Source organism: Pseudonaja textilis, chromosome 1, assembly GCF_049901715.1.
Source record: "Pseudonaja textilis isolate UNSWEBS1 chromosome 1, rPseTex1.2, whole genome shotgun sequence".
Taxonomy (NCBI): Eukaryota; Metazoa; Chordata; class Lepidosauria; order Squamata; family Elapidae; genus Pseudonaja; species Pseudonaja textilis.
The window spans coordinates 270,933,309-270,950,602 of NC_141990.1; the positions used below are offsets into that span (position 1 = coordinate 270,933,309).

Here is a 17,294-nt window from a genome sequence, read left to right on the forward strand (position 1 = left end):
TCCCGTGCACCCCGCTCCGCCCCCTGCGCATGTACGCCAGATACCCAGCAATCAGCTGTCGGGTGGTGGCGCGCATGTGCATGTGCAGTGCGGCTCTTCTGGGCAACCTCTCGCGTGCCGGTGGAAATGGCTCTGCGTATCACTTCCAGCAAGCGTGGCATAGGTTCGCCAATACGGAACTATATTATACAGTAGCTGAGGGCAATGTGTGCAGCAGCAACACATGTAGCAGCAACATCTATAGCACATTCTGTCAAAATTTTCCAACTACTGTATAGAACATTTTTGCTGAAGTTCTAATATCAGGGCACGCTACAAAGTTTAGCACAGACTACATAGTAAGATATGGTGGAGAGTCTTTTCAATTATGATACCTGTGTTACAAATTGCTTCCTGCAGAGATGTGCACTAAGCAACCACATTGCATTCTAGTGGAAAATTGACTTTTTATTTTTCCATTTTTTTTTCGACCATAAAACCTTTTAGGGGTTTTAAAACACTTCGTACTAATCTCCTATAGTTGTTTTATATTGCAGCCAGTTTTGCTCTTTTTTTCCGCTCATATCCGTATTTTATTTCTTATTTTGCTTTACGTTATTTTACTGTAGTGTTGTAAATTGCTTAAAGTATATTGGTATGCAATATAAACACATTACATAAAAATAAAGAAAACCACACTTGTGGAACTAAGGAACCTCAGCAAAATAAAAGCATTTTGCTCTATTATGGATTTCTACTGGTTTAACAGCCAGTAAAACCAGTAGTTCCCGTGCCATTTTCTTTATAATGTTTTCTTTGTTGTTCGTTTAATTTAAGTAAATTGCTAAGAGCAGTGAAGCTGGCAAAATACACTACGTTTAGACACAGCACTTTTTTGTAGCTGGGCTAAGGAATTAATCACACACTCGGAAACATGATCTAACCCCTTATTATTTAATTCAACAAATGAGATTAAATTGTGTGTGTTTGTGCATGTGGGCATGTGGCAGAAAACATCCTCCCTCTCAGTGTGCATTGTTTTGAAGCAACAGAATTTCTGCTAGTCGCTCTATGACCATGCCATATATACAAAAAGTAGCCTTCTAAAATGACAGCCTTATGAAATAAAGGCAATATTTTGCAATCACAAAACTGCTCAGCTTTCCAGTAATCCACTTGCTAAAACAGATAATCATGAACAAATAGAGCTATCTTTGCAGACAACTTCAGATTTAAATTACCATTCTTGCTGAAATCTTAAGTAAGCAAAGTATGTTTCATATTTGATGGAGAGCCCTGCATAAGGAACAACAATAACAAAGGAAAAAATAAGGTACAATATATTTTTGGCTTTTGACTATAGAAAATGAATAACCTCTTAAGGCATAGGTAATTTTGGAAAGACCATAGGGTAGGTATATATTTTCTATGGAAAAGCACAGCATTCAGTCACATGTGTGCATCTATGCACACACAACTGTTGCTTCAATAGCTTAACAATTCTTTTGTATTCAAAAAGCACCTTGACCTTTAATTTTATACCTTTATTAACCAAATAAAAGCTGCCTAAACAGTTGGGTGTGGATATGAGAAATACACAAAAGAAATTGCACAACGCTATGAAATCTCTACCACTATTCTCTTTCAAATAAGGCAAGACATTTAACTTATGCAAGCTATCAGCTACGTGAAACAATTAACTATCAAGTCCTTCTAGATGTTTTTGCAGTGTAGCATATTAACTTTTTGCTTTGGCAAACATTCTTTACTGCTAGCAAGTATTGGGATTCTTAAAAGGGAGAAAAGGAGACGGAAGTGTATGTCTATCAGAGGAATATTCCTCTAATGACCATTGTATTAGATGACAGATATGTAAGACCACAATGTAGGTTTGCTTGAATTTGGAACAGGCATCTTTAACCTAGATCCTCATGCTATATTGCAAATATAATTCCCAGAAATCTGAAAATGGTACTATGACCACATCAGTGGTATACCAGGTTGGGGAAACCTTTGAAAAGTATTTCAAAGTTGATGACTCCATGCTACAGGTGTAAAACTCATCAGCGTGTTTGTATAGTGAGAATTTTTGCTAATCTCACACATTATCAGTGGCAATTAAAACTGATGGACACTTCCTAGTCCAAAAGATGCATGGCTCAAGTTCTTACATTTAGAGGAGCCTCAAAAACCTCAGCATTTTCAACATGCTCCTGTAGTGATTCTAATTAGTCTTTCTTTCTTTCTTTCTTTCTTTCTTTCTTTCTTTCTTTCTTTCTTTCTTTCTTTCTTTCTTCCTTTCTCTCTCTCTCTCTCTCTCTTTCTTATTTATTTTCTCTTTTCTATCATCTATCTAACATGTCTATCTGTCCTTTATTATTTTTATAGATAACTCAAGTCAGCAAATACATACAGTGCTCCATCCTCCTCCTCCTATTTTCCACACAACAACCCTGTAATGCAGGTTATGCTGGCAGAGAATGAATAGCTCTAAGTCACCCAGCCAGCTTTCATTCTAAGGTGGGACTAGAACTCACAGTCTCCTGGTTTCTTGCCCGATGCCTTAACCACTACACAGATTGTACTGTCCAAAAGAGATACAACTGAGGACTACAGTTACAGAGTCCATAGATATGGAAGGATCTGGATGCTTTCCAGATACTAGGTATGATCTGAGTCTGCAAGTAAAATAAGATCCACATTAACTCTCAAAAACATTTTCCCAGAAGAAAATATCCAGATGGTTTCTGACCCACAAACCTAAATTATGTCAAAGAATCAACGTTACTGTTTTTCTTTCAGATTTTTTTTATCTTTTAATTCTATTTATGTCCTTATAAATATGTTCTTATTTTCTACCCACAGATTATTTTGACTCAATACTGACATCAGCCCTCATTCAGTCAGTCACATTAACCAGCTAACTTTGGAAACTGGAAACAGATGGATTCCACATGGAATTATTAGTTCATGACCCAGTGACAACATGTATAGTTCCAAACTACAATAATTCACCAATAGAATGGGAGGGTTACAATAATAGAGCTGCTCCATAATAAATGTCTTCCAAATTGTAACATGTTCGGGATTAGAAAATGAAATATTAATTTCAAGAATTTTACAAATGTTATTGATTAATTGGAAAATCAATTTATTTGTGCATTTGTGACATTTCAGTAGGGATCTTGACAGAACATTATTTCTATCAGTATTTCACAAAAGCATTAATGAGCTATATAAAGGGTGATGTACAGACGTTCAAATTCTACAAAACATTGTGTCAGCGGTATATTTATTACCACTTGTAGAAGAAGTAAACAGTTTTTTTTAGTCTCCTGCCTTTCTATAAAGATGAATGCTTGGGATAAAGTCACACAGAGAAAAAGGATACCCTTATGTTCAAGAGCTGTAGCCAATATTCAATTATGGAAATATAAATAGAGCTGCCAAAGACCTCAATTATACTTATGATGTTGACGCAATAAAGAAGTACTAAAATAGCCAATGATTCTTATTCTAATAGATGGCAGGCCAAGATATTTTGCTGCCTGAGATGTAGCGCCAAAGCGTGCTTGCAACCACCTATGGACCTTAGCTAGCCATAGCACCTGAAGTCATCATTATTTTGGTACATGGAGAGAAACCTCCATAAGTATCTTTCCCTTCTGCCATACCACCAAAACATATAATAAAAAGAAGCAAATCACTGCCCTTTTACCATCCATAACTCCATCTACCTGGGACAGCTGCCTGAGGAATCTATGGCATTCCAGATGTTAATGAATTACAACTCTCAAAAACCCTAGGCACCCTGGCGAGTGATGCAACAATTGGAATTGCACTTCCAAACTCCTGAAGAGTCACAGATTACCCACTCTGGCCTGATAATAGAGCCTGGCTTTAAGGGCAAAACCTTTAAATATATTTTATGCTAAATATCTGTGAATAAGCATTCTCATGGGGTGTGACTTTTTCAACCTTCAAGTGTGCTAATCCAATCAAATCCTCACTTAAAACCTCTACAAAGATAATGAGGCCATCCTGCAGTGACCATAAGGGCTTCTTACTGGACATTCCATTTAGAACTGGGCCAATTCATCCAATTAGGAAGCATTTAATGGGAAGGATCTCTACAGCAGTGAAGTCCTAAATCTCCCAAGGACTCTGCAAATAATGTTATTGGGAAAGCAGGCAATGAAGTGGAAGGGAAGAGTCAAATTCCTGGCATACAAAATTATTGGTTCAGTTGGACAGTTGTGCATAGATGGGCATGAAATCACTATCATCTACAAAATAATCCTAAAAACAAAACAAAAAACAACCAGGATTTAAAAAAAAATATAAACAATGAAAGACAGTTTCCTTAAATTTTGTCATTTGTTTCAGTACCAATGAGGAAAGATGCAAGCCAGTCTCACAGCACTGGGAGTAGATAAGAAAATAATTGTTAACTACTGTGGGGCAGCAGAGAGACCTTTATCTTCTCCTGGAAGGCCCTTCCGAGGAAGAAGAAAACTATCAATGGGAGTTTACTCTACTTGGATATGTTTGTTTACTTATTTATTTTTTAAAGAAGGGATATCAGAACAGGAGTGCCGGAAGGCGAAAGGCTCCCACTCCAAAGCAATCCCAAACCCCGTTGTGCTGCTTCGTCCACTCAGCTGCAGAACAGAAGTGGCCCATAGCCCAACAATGTCCCAATGTTGCCGCTTTTTCAAGGGGCAACTGGAGTTTCTGGTTTTTTTTTTCTTTGAAGACGTTTCGCTTCTCATCCAAGAAGCTTCATTCAGCTCAGAAGCGAAAACGTCTTCAAAGAAAACCCAGAAACTCCAGTTGCCTCTTGAAAAAGCACCTTTGGGACAACCGTGACCTGGAGGACGGAGAATCTCCATAGACATAGCCCAACAAGAGACTCGGACCTGGAGCGCACCCACTTGGGAAACGTAAAACCAAGCGGGCGGGAGAGCGTGAAAGGGGCAAAAACCGGTTAAAAAAAAAAACCAAGTCGAGAGTCGGCTGCCGTCCCCCCGGCCGAGAGGGAACTCGGAGGAGCGGAATCTCCTTACCTGTGACAGCCCTGAAGTCCCGCGAAAACAGAGCCCATAGTGCCGGCAACAGCAACAGGAGTCCCCGCATCTGCATAGTCTGCTTCATCTCCATCTCTTCCCCCTCATCATCTTTATCACCATCCTCCTTGCGACCTCCAAAGCGCTCTTCTCGCCTCGGACCCCAAAATTCAAAGTCGGGGAGGAAAGGAAGGCGAGGGAAAGGGGGAAAGGGAGACCGGGCGGGCGGCAAAGCAACAAGGGAGCGGGGAAAGGGGGAGGAAAACCAACGACGCCCCTTCCCTGAAAGAGAAGCTAGCCGTCCGCGCCCCCTCGCTCTGGGCGCGAAGAGGGGCTCGGCGCCCACGCGTTCGCGCCCGGCAAGCCGGGAAAAGAAGAAGCGGCTGGAGATGGCAGCGCCAGGCACCCCACCAGCGCCGGCTCGGCCGGCGGCTCTGTTCCCTTTCCCTGAGCTTGTGGCCAACAAGTCGAGAAGGTCCCCCTCTGCCGGCCTCCTTCCCGCAGTGCACTGAGTTCATCGGGCCCGCCGAGCGAGTTGAGCTTGGCCCGGCGCGGAGCTCCCTCCTTCGGCTGCCGCGACTTCCTTCTCCAAGTCTTGGCAGCGGCTTCTTGCTTCTCCCTCCAGGAAATGGCGCTTTCAGGAGGCCACAGCTCTCCTGCTCATGACATCACCGGCTTCATGAATATTAATCCGTCGACGGCTTATCCTATTGCTTTCCTGAACTTTGTTGTTTTGTTCCCCCGCGAAGTGGAAAATAATAGGCCTGCGGCAGAATCAACGTGGTTTCTCTTTTCCAAGGAGAGGGGAAGGCGCGGGTGCGACCTTTGTTTTCCCCCTGCGCGCAGGTTAGTCAGCGAGCCGCAGTTTCTACACAAGGAGCAGCTCATTCCAAATTAAAGAGGTCGTGATTTTGAAACAGAGAGAGAGAGAGAGAGAGAAAACATAGAAGGGTCTGTCAGACGCGAACAAATAAAGGACTACCCGTTACCAATCTTCATCCATAGAAGGACGCCAGTCGATCAATACTAATAAATAATGTTTACAGAGGCATACAACATCGATGTGGATTTAAAAATCCAAGAGTGAGAATTTAGTCTCTTCTTCCTTTTTCTCTTTTACAGAGTATACATCTTATGTTTAGTTTTTTTATCAGATATTCTTTGCAGGATGGAATCAAAGCATTAACATACAAATTCATTCATTCAGTTTATCCTAATCCCACTTCTCTTTTTGTCCTCTTTTGTTAATGTGACCAGTGAAATAAGTGAATGTGGGAAATTCTTCATTATGAATATTGTATAATATGTTCATAATGTATGGTTCTGATATTTCATTTATTTTGTGTAGCTAACTTCTTTGAACCCAATTTTGCCTTTTAAGTTAGGGATGATTAAATATAGTTATTGGTCCAAAATTATTAAACTAAACGTGGACTTGAACCTAGTCTCCTTAGTCCTGTGTGACATCTTACCTAGTAATTAGGACCATCAACCAATCAACATGTTTAAATTGAGGAATCTGAGTTGTAGTCTCTCGTGAGTAGACCATCATAAAACTTACAAAATTTAGTTGGATGTTTATGGGAAGAAGAAGTAAATTTACTTCTTGCTTGTTTGTACTGTAAAAATCTATGTAAGTTTGGCATGTTTGGTGGAAATACCTGTCCAGTGGAAATACCTTAATCCAAATTGTCAGCACCTTTTACTGGAAATTAAAGCCAGTAGAGAAAAACAAGAATTTGGCTATCATGTTTTGGTTGCAAATTGGGTAGCAGAGAGATATGACTTCAGCAACAGAGTGGTCAACATCTGGAATTCTGTACCTAAATGATTTCTTCCCCAAACCCCACAAACTTTAACCTTAGACTTTCTACTATTGACCTCACCCCTTTCCTAAGAGGTCTGTAGGGGGCGTGCATAAGTGCACCAACGTGCCTACGGTCCCTGTCCTATTGTTTCTTTTATTTTTCTTATATGTATTCATATATTCATAACTATGTTTTTACTTATACCTATTATCTTGTAAGCAATTGACAAACCAAATAAAATAAAATAAAAATAAATAAGTAAAATGTAGTAACTCTTGCTTAACTGGTTGAAAACCAGAGAAAAGGGAGTGTGTAACTATGTATTCTCTAGTTCCCTATGTATGGCTGGCCCAAGATATCTGACTGCCTGAGCTACGGCCAATTATTTTGACACAAAATATAAGAAAATATCAAAACAGCTTCTCATGGCAGTAATACCACAATAATAAATTGCATAACCATTTGCTGTTGCTTCACAGCTGTCCAAATTTAGTGGGTCACTTCACATTGCCCAAATTAGGGCCCTAAAGAGCTAAGTATAAATAGTATAAAAAACTTGATAATAAGAAATAACAAAACTCAATAAAATATGTAAATATTGGCAATGACAAATTCATTATCAGTCAATTGCAAAAGGCAGCTTTACTCAGAACAGCTTACATCCTGTGATACCTGTAAGACCATCAAATATCCATACCTGCCTATCCCGGGTCCTTGGGAAGGACTCAGTAGGTGGACAAAAATGGCAAATCCAGTCTGAACATCTATGGCTGAATGTGGATGAATAGTAATAATAATAAGGGAGACAATTTTTCTAAATATTGTAATCAATAAATAGTTGCCAAGTCTGTAAGAAAGCCATGCTTCCTTACAGCCATGGTGGTTTAAAAAAAAACCAGGAATCTGATAGCATCTTTTCTAACCAACAAATTTAAGCTCACAAAAATCTGTTTAGTCAGAAAAGGTGCTATCAGCTTTTTTATCTTTTGCCAAGTTCTGTTGAGTTGGGTTGAGTAATGAAACTTGGTTGGGTAATATGCAAGAAAACAACCAAGCTCAGAGAGGATCAAGGATTCCATACTTCAACCCCAAGTACAAATATTCTCTTCTATTGAAACTCTGTTGAATTTATTAATGCTTTTAAAAAAATCTCAGCTGTGTTGCAATGTTAAGCATGGAAGCGACCTCTCCAAATTCCAGCTATAACTTCCTCAGAGAAATGTTTATTACTTCCTTTGGCTACTTCCTTAGTATTTCCTTTATGGTGCATGATGATAGGTAGATAAGATTAAGTAGCTTTCAAGGTTGTAATTAGGTGTAAATAAAGAGGAAAACAATACAGAGTACTCTTAATATTTCCCCCCAGCTCCTGTAGGTTTCTTACTGCCTGTGTGCATGAAATGTTTAGCTGTGACTATTCTAATCATAATTCAGACTCTTTTCTGGTTTTGCATAAATACAACATTTGACTTGTTTCTGATTTGGTACAATTATTATTCTTTTAGTTTTTATCCTGACAAAGAGCTTTATTTAACTCTTGTTTACATAAAAAGAAATTGAGAGACATTCCAAATAAATCATTATCAAAGTCATCTGTTTTAGCAAACTTTAAACTTTTCAACTTATAATCCCACTCCTGGTGATTTCACGGATGCATCCATTCAACTTTCATACCAACAATGGGGGAGTGGTGATTGCTGCCTTAGCTTACATATGCCGAGGGGGGGGGGGCAGGGGTTTTTTTTATAGGAAAGAAATTATACTCTCATAAAACATCTGGTTTGTGGTAATATACTGTATATTAATCCAAATAGAGATATACAAAATAGTTGAACACTTCAGATTCCAAGAACTGTTCTTCAACCAGGATGTGTAAAAAACTGTTTTCATCAGATATGCTGATTGGATGTCAAGAAGCCATAAGTCCTATCAGTATTGCAAGAGTGTTTAATTAATATTATCTCTTCCTGCCAGCATGAGATTTTGACCTGTAAAGCAACCTACTGGTTCAAACCCTTAGGAGCATCATGGAAGTTCTGCTAATTAAAAGTGCCCTCCTGCTGCCTAAGAATGAAAATACAGCAGGATAGTTAAATAGTAGGATGAAACTGTTTTGCTTATTTGTCCTTTAAGTATGTGTTTAACATGATTTTCATTTAACTTTGAGGGAAAATAATTCCACAATTCCTGTAATTCTTCAATATTAAACCTTGTTTCCCATTTGTTATATTTCAAAAGAGACAATTTGTTTTTTATAGTGTTTCTAAAATTTCCCTTTATTAAACTTGAAATCTGGTCTCCAATATTAAATCTACTATTTTATTTTATTGAGGTAATGTGCAGCTATCGAATCTCATCAGGCTCAAGGTTGATTTAGCCTTCCAGCCTTCCAAGGTGGGTAAAAAACTGTTGGGAGCAATATGCTGACTCTGTAAACCGCTTAGAAAGGGCTGTAAAGCACTATATAAGTCTAAGGGCTGTAAAGCGGTATATAAGTCTAAGTGCTATTGCTATTAATGAAATTCCCATGTGTTTAAAATGTCCTGTTGAATTTTCTGTTCTGTAAAACTTTTTCTTAATTTCCAAGTTGAAAACTATTCCTTTTAAAAGATGAATTATTAGGTAAAAATAGTTAATAGTTCTGCAATTACTATGCTGAAATACTTGGACTAGTTTAATGGTAGTCTGAATTTAAATCCAATACTTATTTGTGGGAGCCTAGACTGGGTACCAATAAGATGTACTGTCTTTCTTTAACTTCCAGAATTCTGTAATTAGTATAATTACTGGGACTTTGGGGTCCGTCTCAAGACCATAGTAAAAGATTGTTGTACATTGCCAGTGAAAGGTATTGAGCCATGGGAATTGAGGGTCATTTGGTGTGTTTGGGTGGATGGATAGATGAATGCGTGGATGGATTATAAGTTTAAAAGTGAATAAGATGAATGTGTCTGAGAAGATTTGTGTGAGAAGAGCGACTTTGTAAGCGTGGTTTCACTAACATAGTGATATAGTTTCACTTAAATTGGCAAAGGGTTCGACTGTTATTTGCTGCTGGTTAATAATTAACAAATGTTATTCAATATAATATTTATAATTATAAAATCTATAATGAAAAAATACAAAAAGTATTTTTATGATTTTTTTTCTCAGTGTATATTTAACTAGTAGCAGATATACCTCTTATAATGCTAACTACATTTTTTTTTTTTGTTATATGCCTGTTCGCTAGAGCTCTCTGGGTACTTCAAAGAAAGCAGATAAAACCATGGAAGACAAGAACAAGGGAATATAATGTAAGTAATAAAGACACAAAACTAAGCTGGTTAAATCAGCACAGGAGTCTAGTAGGAAAGTAAATTTAGATTGTTTCCTAGAAGTAATAAAGCTATACTTAAGTATTTTGGATTCAAAATGTGAAGAATTTGATGCGTGGGGAAAATGAAGGACAATTGAAAATTGAAGCTGACCGAGGTCAAGGTGACCAGATGCTGTCACTGATGACACAAGCAGGAGCTTACAAGAACTCATTTACAACAATAAGTCATAGCAAAATGATGTCTACAAAGAGAGGGAAATGACTGAACAATTGCACAGCAAGAAACCTTGATTTGTAACTTTAAAGTGTAGTTCTTGTGATGTCATTGTAACTTCCACAGTCATCCCTAAGGAGCCTTCTCTGTGCTTGCAAAAGAGGGTTTCTCAATATAAGGAACCACCTGCTTCTCCAGCATTACACATCTGTTGAGTATGTGAAAGTGCAACATCATCCTCAGGCCACTCCTGTGAACGTGGCCTCTGTTCAACTTTGTTCCGCTTCAGACATTTGCCAGCTTCTGCCACCATTTGAGGCACACTGAACAGCCAGCCTTTCATTTTAGGGTGGGGACCTGCCCTGCTGTTGTTGGCTACCCGATGTCGGTGGGTGTGCCATCCTTCCGGCCCCTGGTGTCTGGTTACCATTCACCCTTTGACAGGAGAAGAGCCAGAGCTCTCTCAATGTGCTCCAAACCCACCTCTCAATTTGCCTTGTCAAACTATGGATGCCAGGAACTATGGATGGAGGGAAGTGGGGTTTTGGATGTGGGTTGTCCTTTCCATCCATAGAAGGGTTTTTTTTTTCCTATTGGAAGGTTACTTGCAGGGGTATCTCCCCCCCCCACAGCAAGGTGCCATATCCACCCCCAGTGCCTAAGTTGTAAAGGGGCTTTTATAGTCACATGACACTGAAGTTATAGGAGAGGCAGCTGAGCCATGGAGAAAGCAGCCAGCACCCCTGCAGTAAAGTCTCCAACCCTTTCAGACTTCATTGCATTTGCTAAAGTTACTGCATGATGCATGTCCAGCAGGGTTCTAGAAGACCTCTAGAAACACATAGAAAAAGTCCCAGCTTGCAATTTAGGCATTGCAGCAAGTTAAGCGCTAGGCTAGCAGCCATACCCTGGAGTGCTAGACACATTTAAAATACCCTTCTGCAAATTTGTCAGTGGCAAAGGTAAAAGGATGTTGGTAACTGTTCTGTAGGGATGTTTCCCTTGCAGTAGAGTGTTGTTTCCCTACCTGGGGAATTCTGAAGCCCTGCAGCCGATACTCCTGTGGGAAAGGACAAAAAGAACCATTTCTCTTCCTGTCCCTGTTTTGTCCCCCGAGTATTCTCCTTCCCCACTGGATTTCTTGCTATGGGTAGCAGAAGAAGCAGGGGGGAAGCAGAGAACAACTCCTTCGTTGCAAGGTGACCTATCCCATTTGTGAGATAGACAACCAACAGCAACAGTCCCAATAGTCTTTTGCTGTTGGCAATTGTGGTACTACAAGACCTGTTCTCCGCCTGCTTCTGTCCTCCCCTGAAGGAAGTTATAACCTCTCTTCTGGTTTTTGCCCAATAAAGGCAATGTTTCTTAAACCTGGCAACTCAAAGATGGGATTGCTTGAAACTGAATTGAATTGTTTGAAGCTTACTAGCTGGGGAATCCTGAGAGTCGAAGTCCACAGATCTTCAAGTTGCCACAGTTGAGAAACACGATCCTAAGGTTAGCCAGCATGGATTGGAGTTCTTGCAATGGATAACAGAATAGTCATCTATGTGGTCTAAATAAACTTTGGTACATTCTTCAGACACCGAGAAATTTTGAAAGGTCAAAGAAGGAGAAAAAAGAGTGAAGGAAAATCAGGAATAATATGATTAAATGTTGGGACATATGAATGACACATGCCCTGCAAGTAGCTATTCTACCCTGCTGATTTCAACAATGGAATTATTTAGTCTTAAAATTCTATTTAATGTCCTCTTTTCATATACAACTCAAGCTGATAAATATACCTATACTTCTTCTTCCTCGTATTGTCCCCACAACCACCACCCTGTGAGGCGGGTTCAGCTCAAAGAGAGTAACTAATCCAAAGTCACCCAGCCAATTTTTCATGCCAAAGGCAGGACTAGAGATCACAGTCTCCTGTTTCCTAAGCTAACACGTTAACCACTACACTGTTTGTGTGTGTTGTATAACAGTATGGCATGACAACTCTTACTAGGGATTTAGATTCAGCTTAAATTCCTTTGATGTAGCAACATCTTGAAATTATGCAAATTCTTCCAACAGATCTTGCTTATAACATGTTATTCTAGATGACTGGTATCAACATCTCAAATTCCAAGGCAGCTGGCAAGGAATGCTGACAGGGCCTACTACACTCTTGCAATCCTCTTAGATAATATCTTTTTGTAGCATTTTAATTTCTGTTGTCCTTGCTGCTATGTCATTCTAGATTGAACATGGCAGGAGATTGCAATTGTTTGAAACACAACTAAAGAGCAATGATATTTGCTGCGAACACTGCTCTATGACTATACAGGAGGCAGTTCATCAGGGCTGGCCCATAATGATTTAATGCTTAAATTATATCCTGCAACACCTCACCCTGACCTAACTTCTTCCAAATTAGGAGATTAGGTAATCTCTGCTAATATTAGGGTTGATCTACCATGGATTCCCTAAAACAGAGAATTGGCTCTGCCACTTTTTAATTAAGTGAGTCTCTGGCTTGTTCAGACACAATATCTTATTTAATTAACAGAAGACCCCTAATAAGGGGTTGGGGGTTTTGTGGGGGTGGTGTGTGTGATGTCCTCAGCACTGACATCAGGGAATGCAAAAATGGCTTGCTGAATTTTTGCCCGTGGGGTGTTTGCAGATATGCAGCTCCTCTCTTCTTGTCCTGTTTCAAATACACCCAACTTCTAGGTGAGAACAGCAGTTTCCTCAAAGCTGAGCAGATAACTATAGACAAGGAAAGGAAAGGAAATCAACGAAGTCTCTTGGAAAGAAAGCTTGCCTTGCTAATTTCACTTTCCAATAGAAGAGAATATATGTAACTCAGGGTTGAAATGCAGAGTGTTACTTGGACAGATAATAAAACACCTGCACGCAAACAACCAAGCTCAGAGAACACCAAGGATTCCACAATTTCGCTTTCAACGGGAATATGCAGAAGAGAATTGAAAATCCAGTTTGAAGTCCTGACAGCCAGATCAAGTTTGTCAATCAGTCCAAAGGACAGTTTCACAACTAGGATTCACAGGAATGACGCACTGATTAGGAGCAAGAGATTAGGTAGTTGCTTCCAAGGTAAAAACATAGGTAGGATCTGCCTCTTAAATCAGGCTGCAGCCAGCTATCTTTCATTAAGATAGTTCCTCCTTGCTTGGCAGGGACCCTCATTGGAAGTCTTTGTTCTGTTCTCAGCTCTACCTGCTGAGTCTGAGGGTTGGGGCCAGGGCATGCTTCATTATGTGACACTAAAGCTGTTTTATGGTGCCTGTGTTTGATCAGCGTTAGGTGATTTCTGAGAATGACACTCCATAAGTTCACTGGGAACAGCTTAGTTCTGCGCCATGACACCCCTTTTGGGGCAGCTGTAGTATTGACCTAGTCTGGTGTATAGGGCTGACAGCAGCCTCCCAAAGTATTGTGTGCATCACTCTTGTGGTGGCTTTGTTGGATGACCTCTCATGGAAAATGAATACTGTATTTTCTCCATTTGCGTACTGTTCACCATTCGCCTGACTATGGATTGGTTTTGGCAATGATTTTGTAGCCCTTTCTGGCTTTATGAGCATCTTGATCTACAGGGATCTCTTTCCATTCACACCCATAAACTTGTGTCATGAGTAACAGTCTCTGCTGATGGCAGTCGATGTCTGTGTGCATTTTTTTTTAGGGGAGTACCCCTCAAACCTACACTTGATTGTCATTTCTTGGATGAGAAAGTTTGACTCATTTTACTCTCTTTGGAGAACTGAGTATCCTAGGGCATCTCACACTTTTCCTAAGAAGTAGAACGAATGTTAGCTCAGTGTGTTCCATAAAGGTTGTTTGTTTAACCAGCATCACTTTATCCATTGAAAGCTCTGAGCACAACTACGTCACAGCATTTCAAATAGGTAGTTCTAAAGAATTCATAAGCTTTCTCTTGACACTATAAATACTGCTTGCTCTAAGGTTGGTGACTGCAGCCTTGATGTTCGACCCTTTCTATTATTGTCACATCAGAGATCAACACATTCTAGGTAATTCACTTGTGTTTGGCAAATAGCTCTGTATATGTTGCAGCATGTACCTTAGAGTGTAACATTTCTCAGCTTCTGGGTAGAGCATGCTTTCCTTTAGGTGATTAGATTAGAGCTGCCCACACATTCTTCTGAGCCCTGCTGTAAAGATAGTAAGGAGTGACATGCTGGGTGGGTGAGCTATAGTCATGAATCAGAATTACAGTTCTCCTATATGAATTTCTTAAGATGATTTTAAAAGATATGAAGATGGTTAAAGCAACTTGATGAAGTTCCACTGAATTCAATTGTGCTTTTTGTTAGGTAAATTCAGACTGACTACCAGATAGCAGCAAATGTAGGTCATTTAGCATAACACCACAGGCATCAGCTCCAATGGCCACTGGCTCCAAAATTATGGGTGTGACTGGGTGATCAAAGCCCCGCCCCTTTTTAATGTGTTTTGCATGCATATAAAGAGGAGTATGCTTGCCTGGTTGTGTTTTCCAGTCTGACATTTGCTATGAATGCCTCTGCACAACATCACTGCCTTCATATAGTTCTGAATGGGGCTGGTGAATAATAAAGATGTTAAATCAATGAATTTTTTTTTAAATTGAGACAAAAACTATATTGCTAAGTTTCTGAAGTATATCTGAGGCCCTGGAAAATTCATTCATTTAATGATATTTGTCAGTTCTCGTGTCCAGTGTTGTCTGGACTTACCATTTTGCTATCTAAAACACACACGTGCGCACACACAAACACACATTGTGTGCCCATTAGGAGCACCAGTTTTATAACTGAATCGCAGAAGCAAAACATTTCTACCCTTTTAATTATCAGTAAAGCAAGAAAGCTAAAAAGATATTCTCCAGTGAAAGCAGTGATTTTCTTGTACATCCAGTAAGTATGCATAGTGAAAATTAATTTCTGTATCGTTGATAATGAAATATACACATTAAGATTGATAAAATATTTATATTTCAGGTGGTAAACAGTCAGTGCCATCAGAAACAATTATGCAGGTGCAAGATAAATCTGTGTATAATAAAGGCTGAGAGAGCTGACCTTAAATAATTTCATAGGCATGCTCTTGCAGGGTTTTTTGGGTTTTTTTTTTTTTTTGGCAATGTTATAGAAATGATGCAGCTATTATTTCACTTCCCAATGAGACCTACAGCCTTAGGATCCCATGTAGTCTCCTATCCAAATGCTAATGAGGCCTGACTCTGCTTCGCTTCAGAAGTCAGAAAAATATTATCTGCTAAGGCTTCTATGTATTCACACATATTTCGACATATGACTAAAAAGCAGTGTGGCTTAGTCCCTAATTCATACTTTTTTCATTCTTAGACCGTGAGACCACAGATTCCATGTTGTTGTCAGCATGTTCACGAATAGCCAATACCTCTGAGGGATACTAGGCTGAAGAAGATAGTTTTAATTCAACGTTGTTAATTTATTTTCTTTACACTGGCATATGCATTGGTGTTTATAAAAGACAATAATACAGTTTGGCAGTCTGTTACAATTCAGGAATCATCAACACATGCGGCCCACACCCATGTTCCTTCTGAAGTTTTCTTCAATGTGTGCGTGTGTGTTTCCAGGTCCACAGACTGCTGATATGGAGCTACTGAGAGTATAATTTTACCTGAGGAAAAAGGGAGGAAGGTGGATGCCTTAGTTGTAAGGGTACCTGCAAGATGTTCAGACTTTTAAGAATATATGAGCAGACCAAAGAATCATTTTGTTCGGTAGAAATATATTAAAAACATAAAAATAGACTCTCATCAGTGAGACAAAAATGCCTTTTTTGTTCTGCCATTCTGTTCAAGCCTATTTCAATAGAACCTTATATTTCCTCAAGCTCCTTTGTATGTTAAGCAAATAATTGGCATGTACTGTAAAAATGTCCATTTGGGACTGCTCTTTATGAAAAGCACAGGACTGGATGTGCAGCAGTGCAAATCACCACTTCAGCCAATGGTACTAAAGCATCCTATTTACCTCTCTGGAAAGATGCCCTGTTAAAACTGTGTGGGAGAGAAATATATTTCATCAGCACCAGCAGACTACAGTATATTGCAAAAAAACAAACAAACAAACAAACGAGGATGGATACATACTTGGACTCACCTTGGAAAATTGGCCAAAACAAAAGCCAACAGAAGGAGAATTCAGAACTGAAGAAAGAGGGTAAGGAACTAATTGGGTGGAAAAAATAAATGAAAGTCAAAACACATTTTGGTAAGAGAGGAATGAAGAGAATGTTAGATAGTGAGACATGGCAGACACACCTCTGATGAACCAGAGAAAGATCTTATTAAATATCTCAAGTCGCATCTTTTGCTTCTTTTCCTTGCATAGTGGAAATAGCAAATAAGGTCTTTTCCTTTTCTGCCCCCCCGCCCCCAACCCCTGCCTTTATTTCAGGCTTTGGAACATTTGAAGAAATGAGAAAAAAACAGATGTTCTACTCAGTCATGATACTGAGATAGTATTCCGCACAATTTGGTGCATTGTGTTGGAGTAGAACTCTTACAGTTGTACAATATATCTGCTGGACATCAGGTTGGTGAAAGCTAGAAGTAAGAATATAGTAACCTCCTAATATTTTCATTACTGAACTTCTGGAACCTTTTTTCACTGACTGTACTGTCAATAGGTGTTATAAAAATAAACATCTGGAGAGGTTTAGATTGTCAATTTCTAAATCACTTGTTATGAGCATGGAATACGGTGGGAACTGAGGTAGTGTCTCCTCTCTCTCTCTCTCTCTCTCTCTCTCTCACACACACACACACACACACACACACACTTGTAAATATTTAAATATTCATGAACCTAACTCCCCCCCCCGCCCCCTTCATTCACTTGTCTCTGATTCTC

The 17,294-nt window shown here is 39.4% G+C and overlaps 1 protein-coding gene and 1 long non-coding RNA gene across 3 annotated transcripts in view; one reads left to right on the plus strand and one right to left on the minus strand.

Annotated features, from left to right (window-relative positions):
* Nucleotides 1-5,504, minus strand: part of TYRO3 (TYRO3 protein tyrosine kinase) — a 75,299-nt gene extending 69,795 nt beyond the window's left edge. For both annotated transcript variants that reach the window (XM_026709822.2, XM_026709813.2), the window contains exon 1: nucleotides 5,046-5,504. In XM_026709822.2, coding sequence (XP_026565607.1) covers nucleotides 5,046-5,139 — 94 coding nt within the window. In that variant the 5' untranslated portion in view covers nucleotides 5,140-5,504. The remainder of the gene's footprint in view (nucleotides 1-5,045) is intronic.
* Nucleotides 5,505-5,785: 281 nt separating this feature from the next.
* LOC148128206 (uncharacterized) lies at nucleotides 5,786-16,851 on the plus strand. Its single transcript, XR_015741031.1, has 4 exons — nucleotides 5,786-5,891; nucleotides 9,186-9,247; nucleotides 10,086-10,149; nucleotides 15,756-16,851. It is a non-coding gene; the product is annotated as an uncharacterized LOC148128206 (long non-coding RNA).
* Nucleotides 16,852-17,294: the final 443 nt, after the last annotated feature.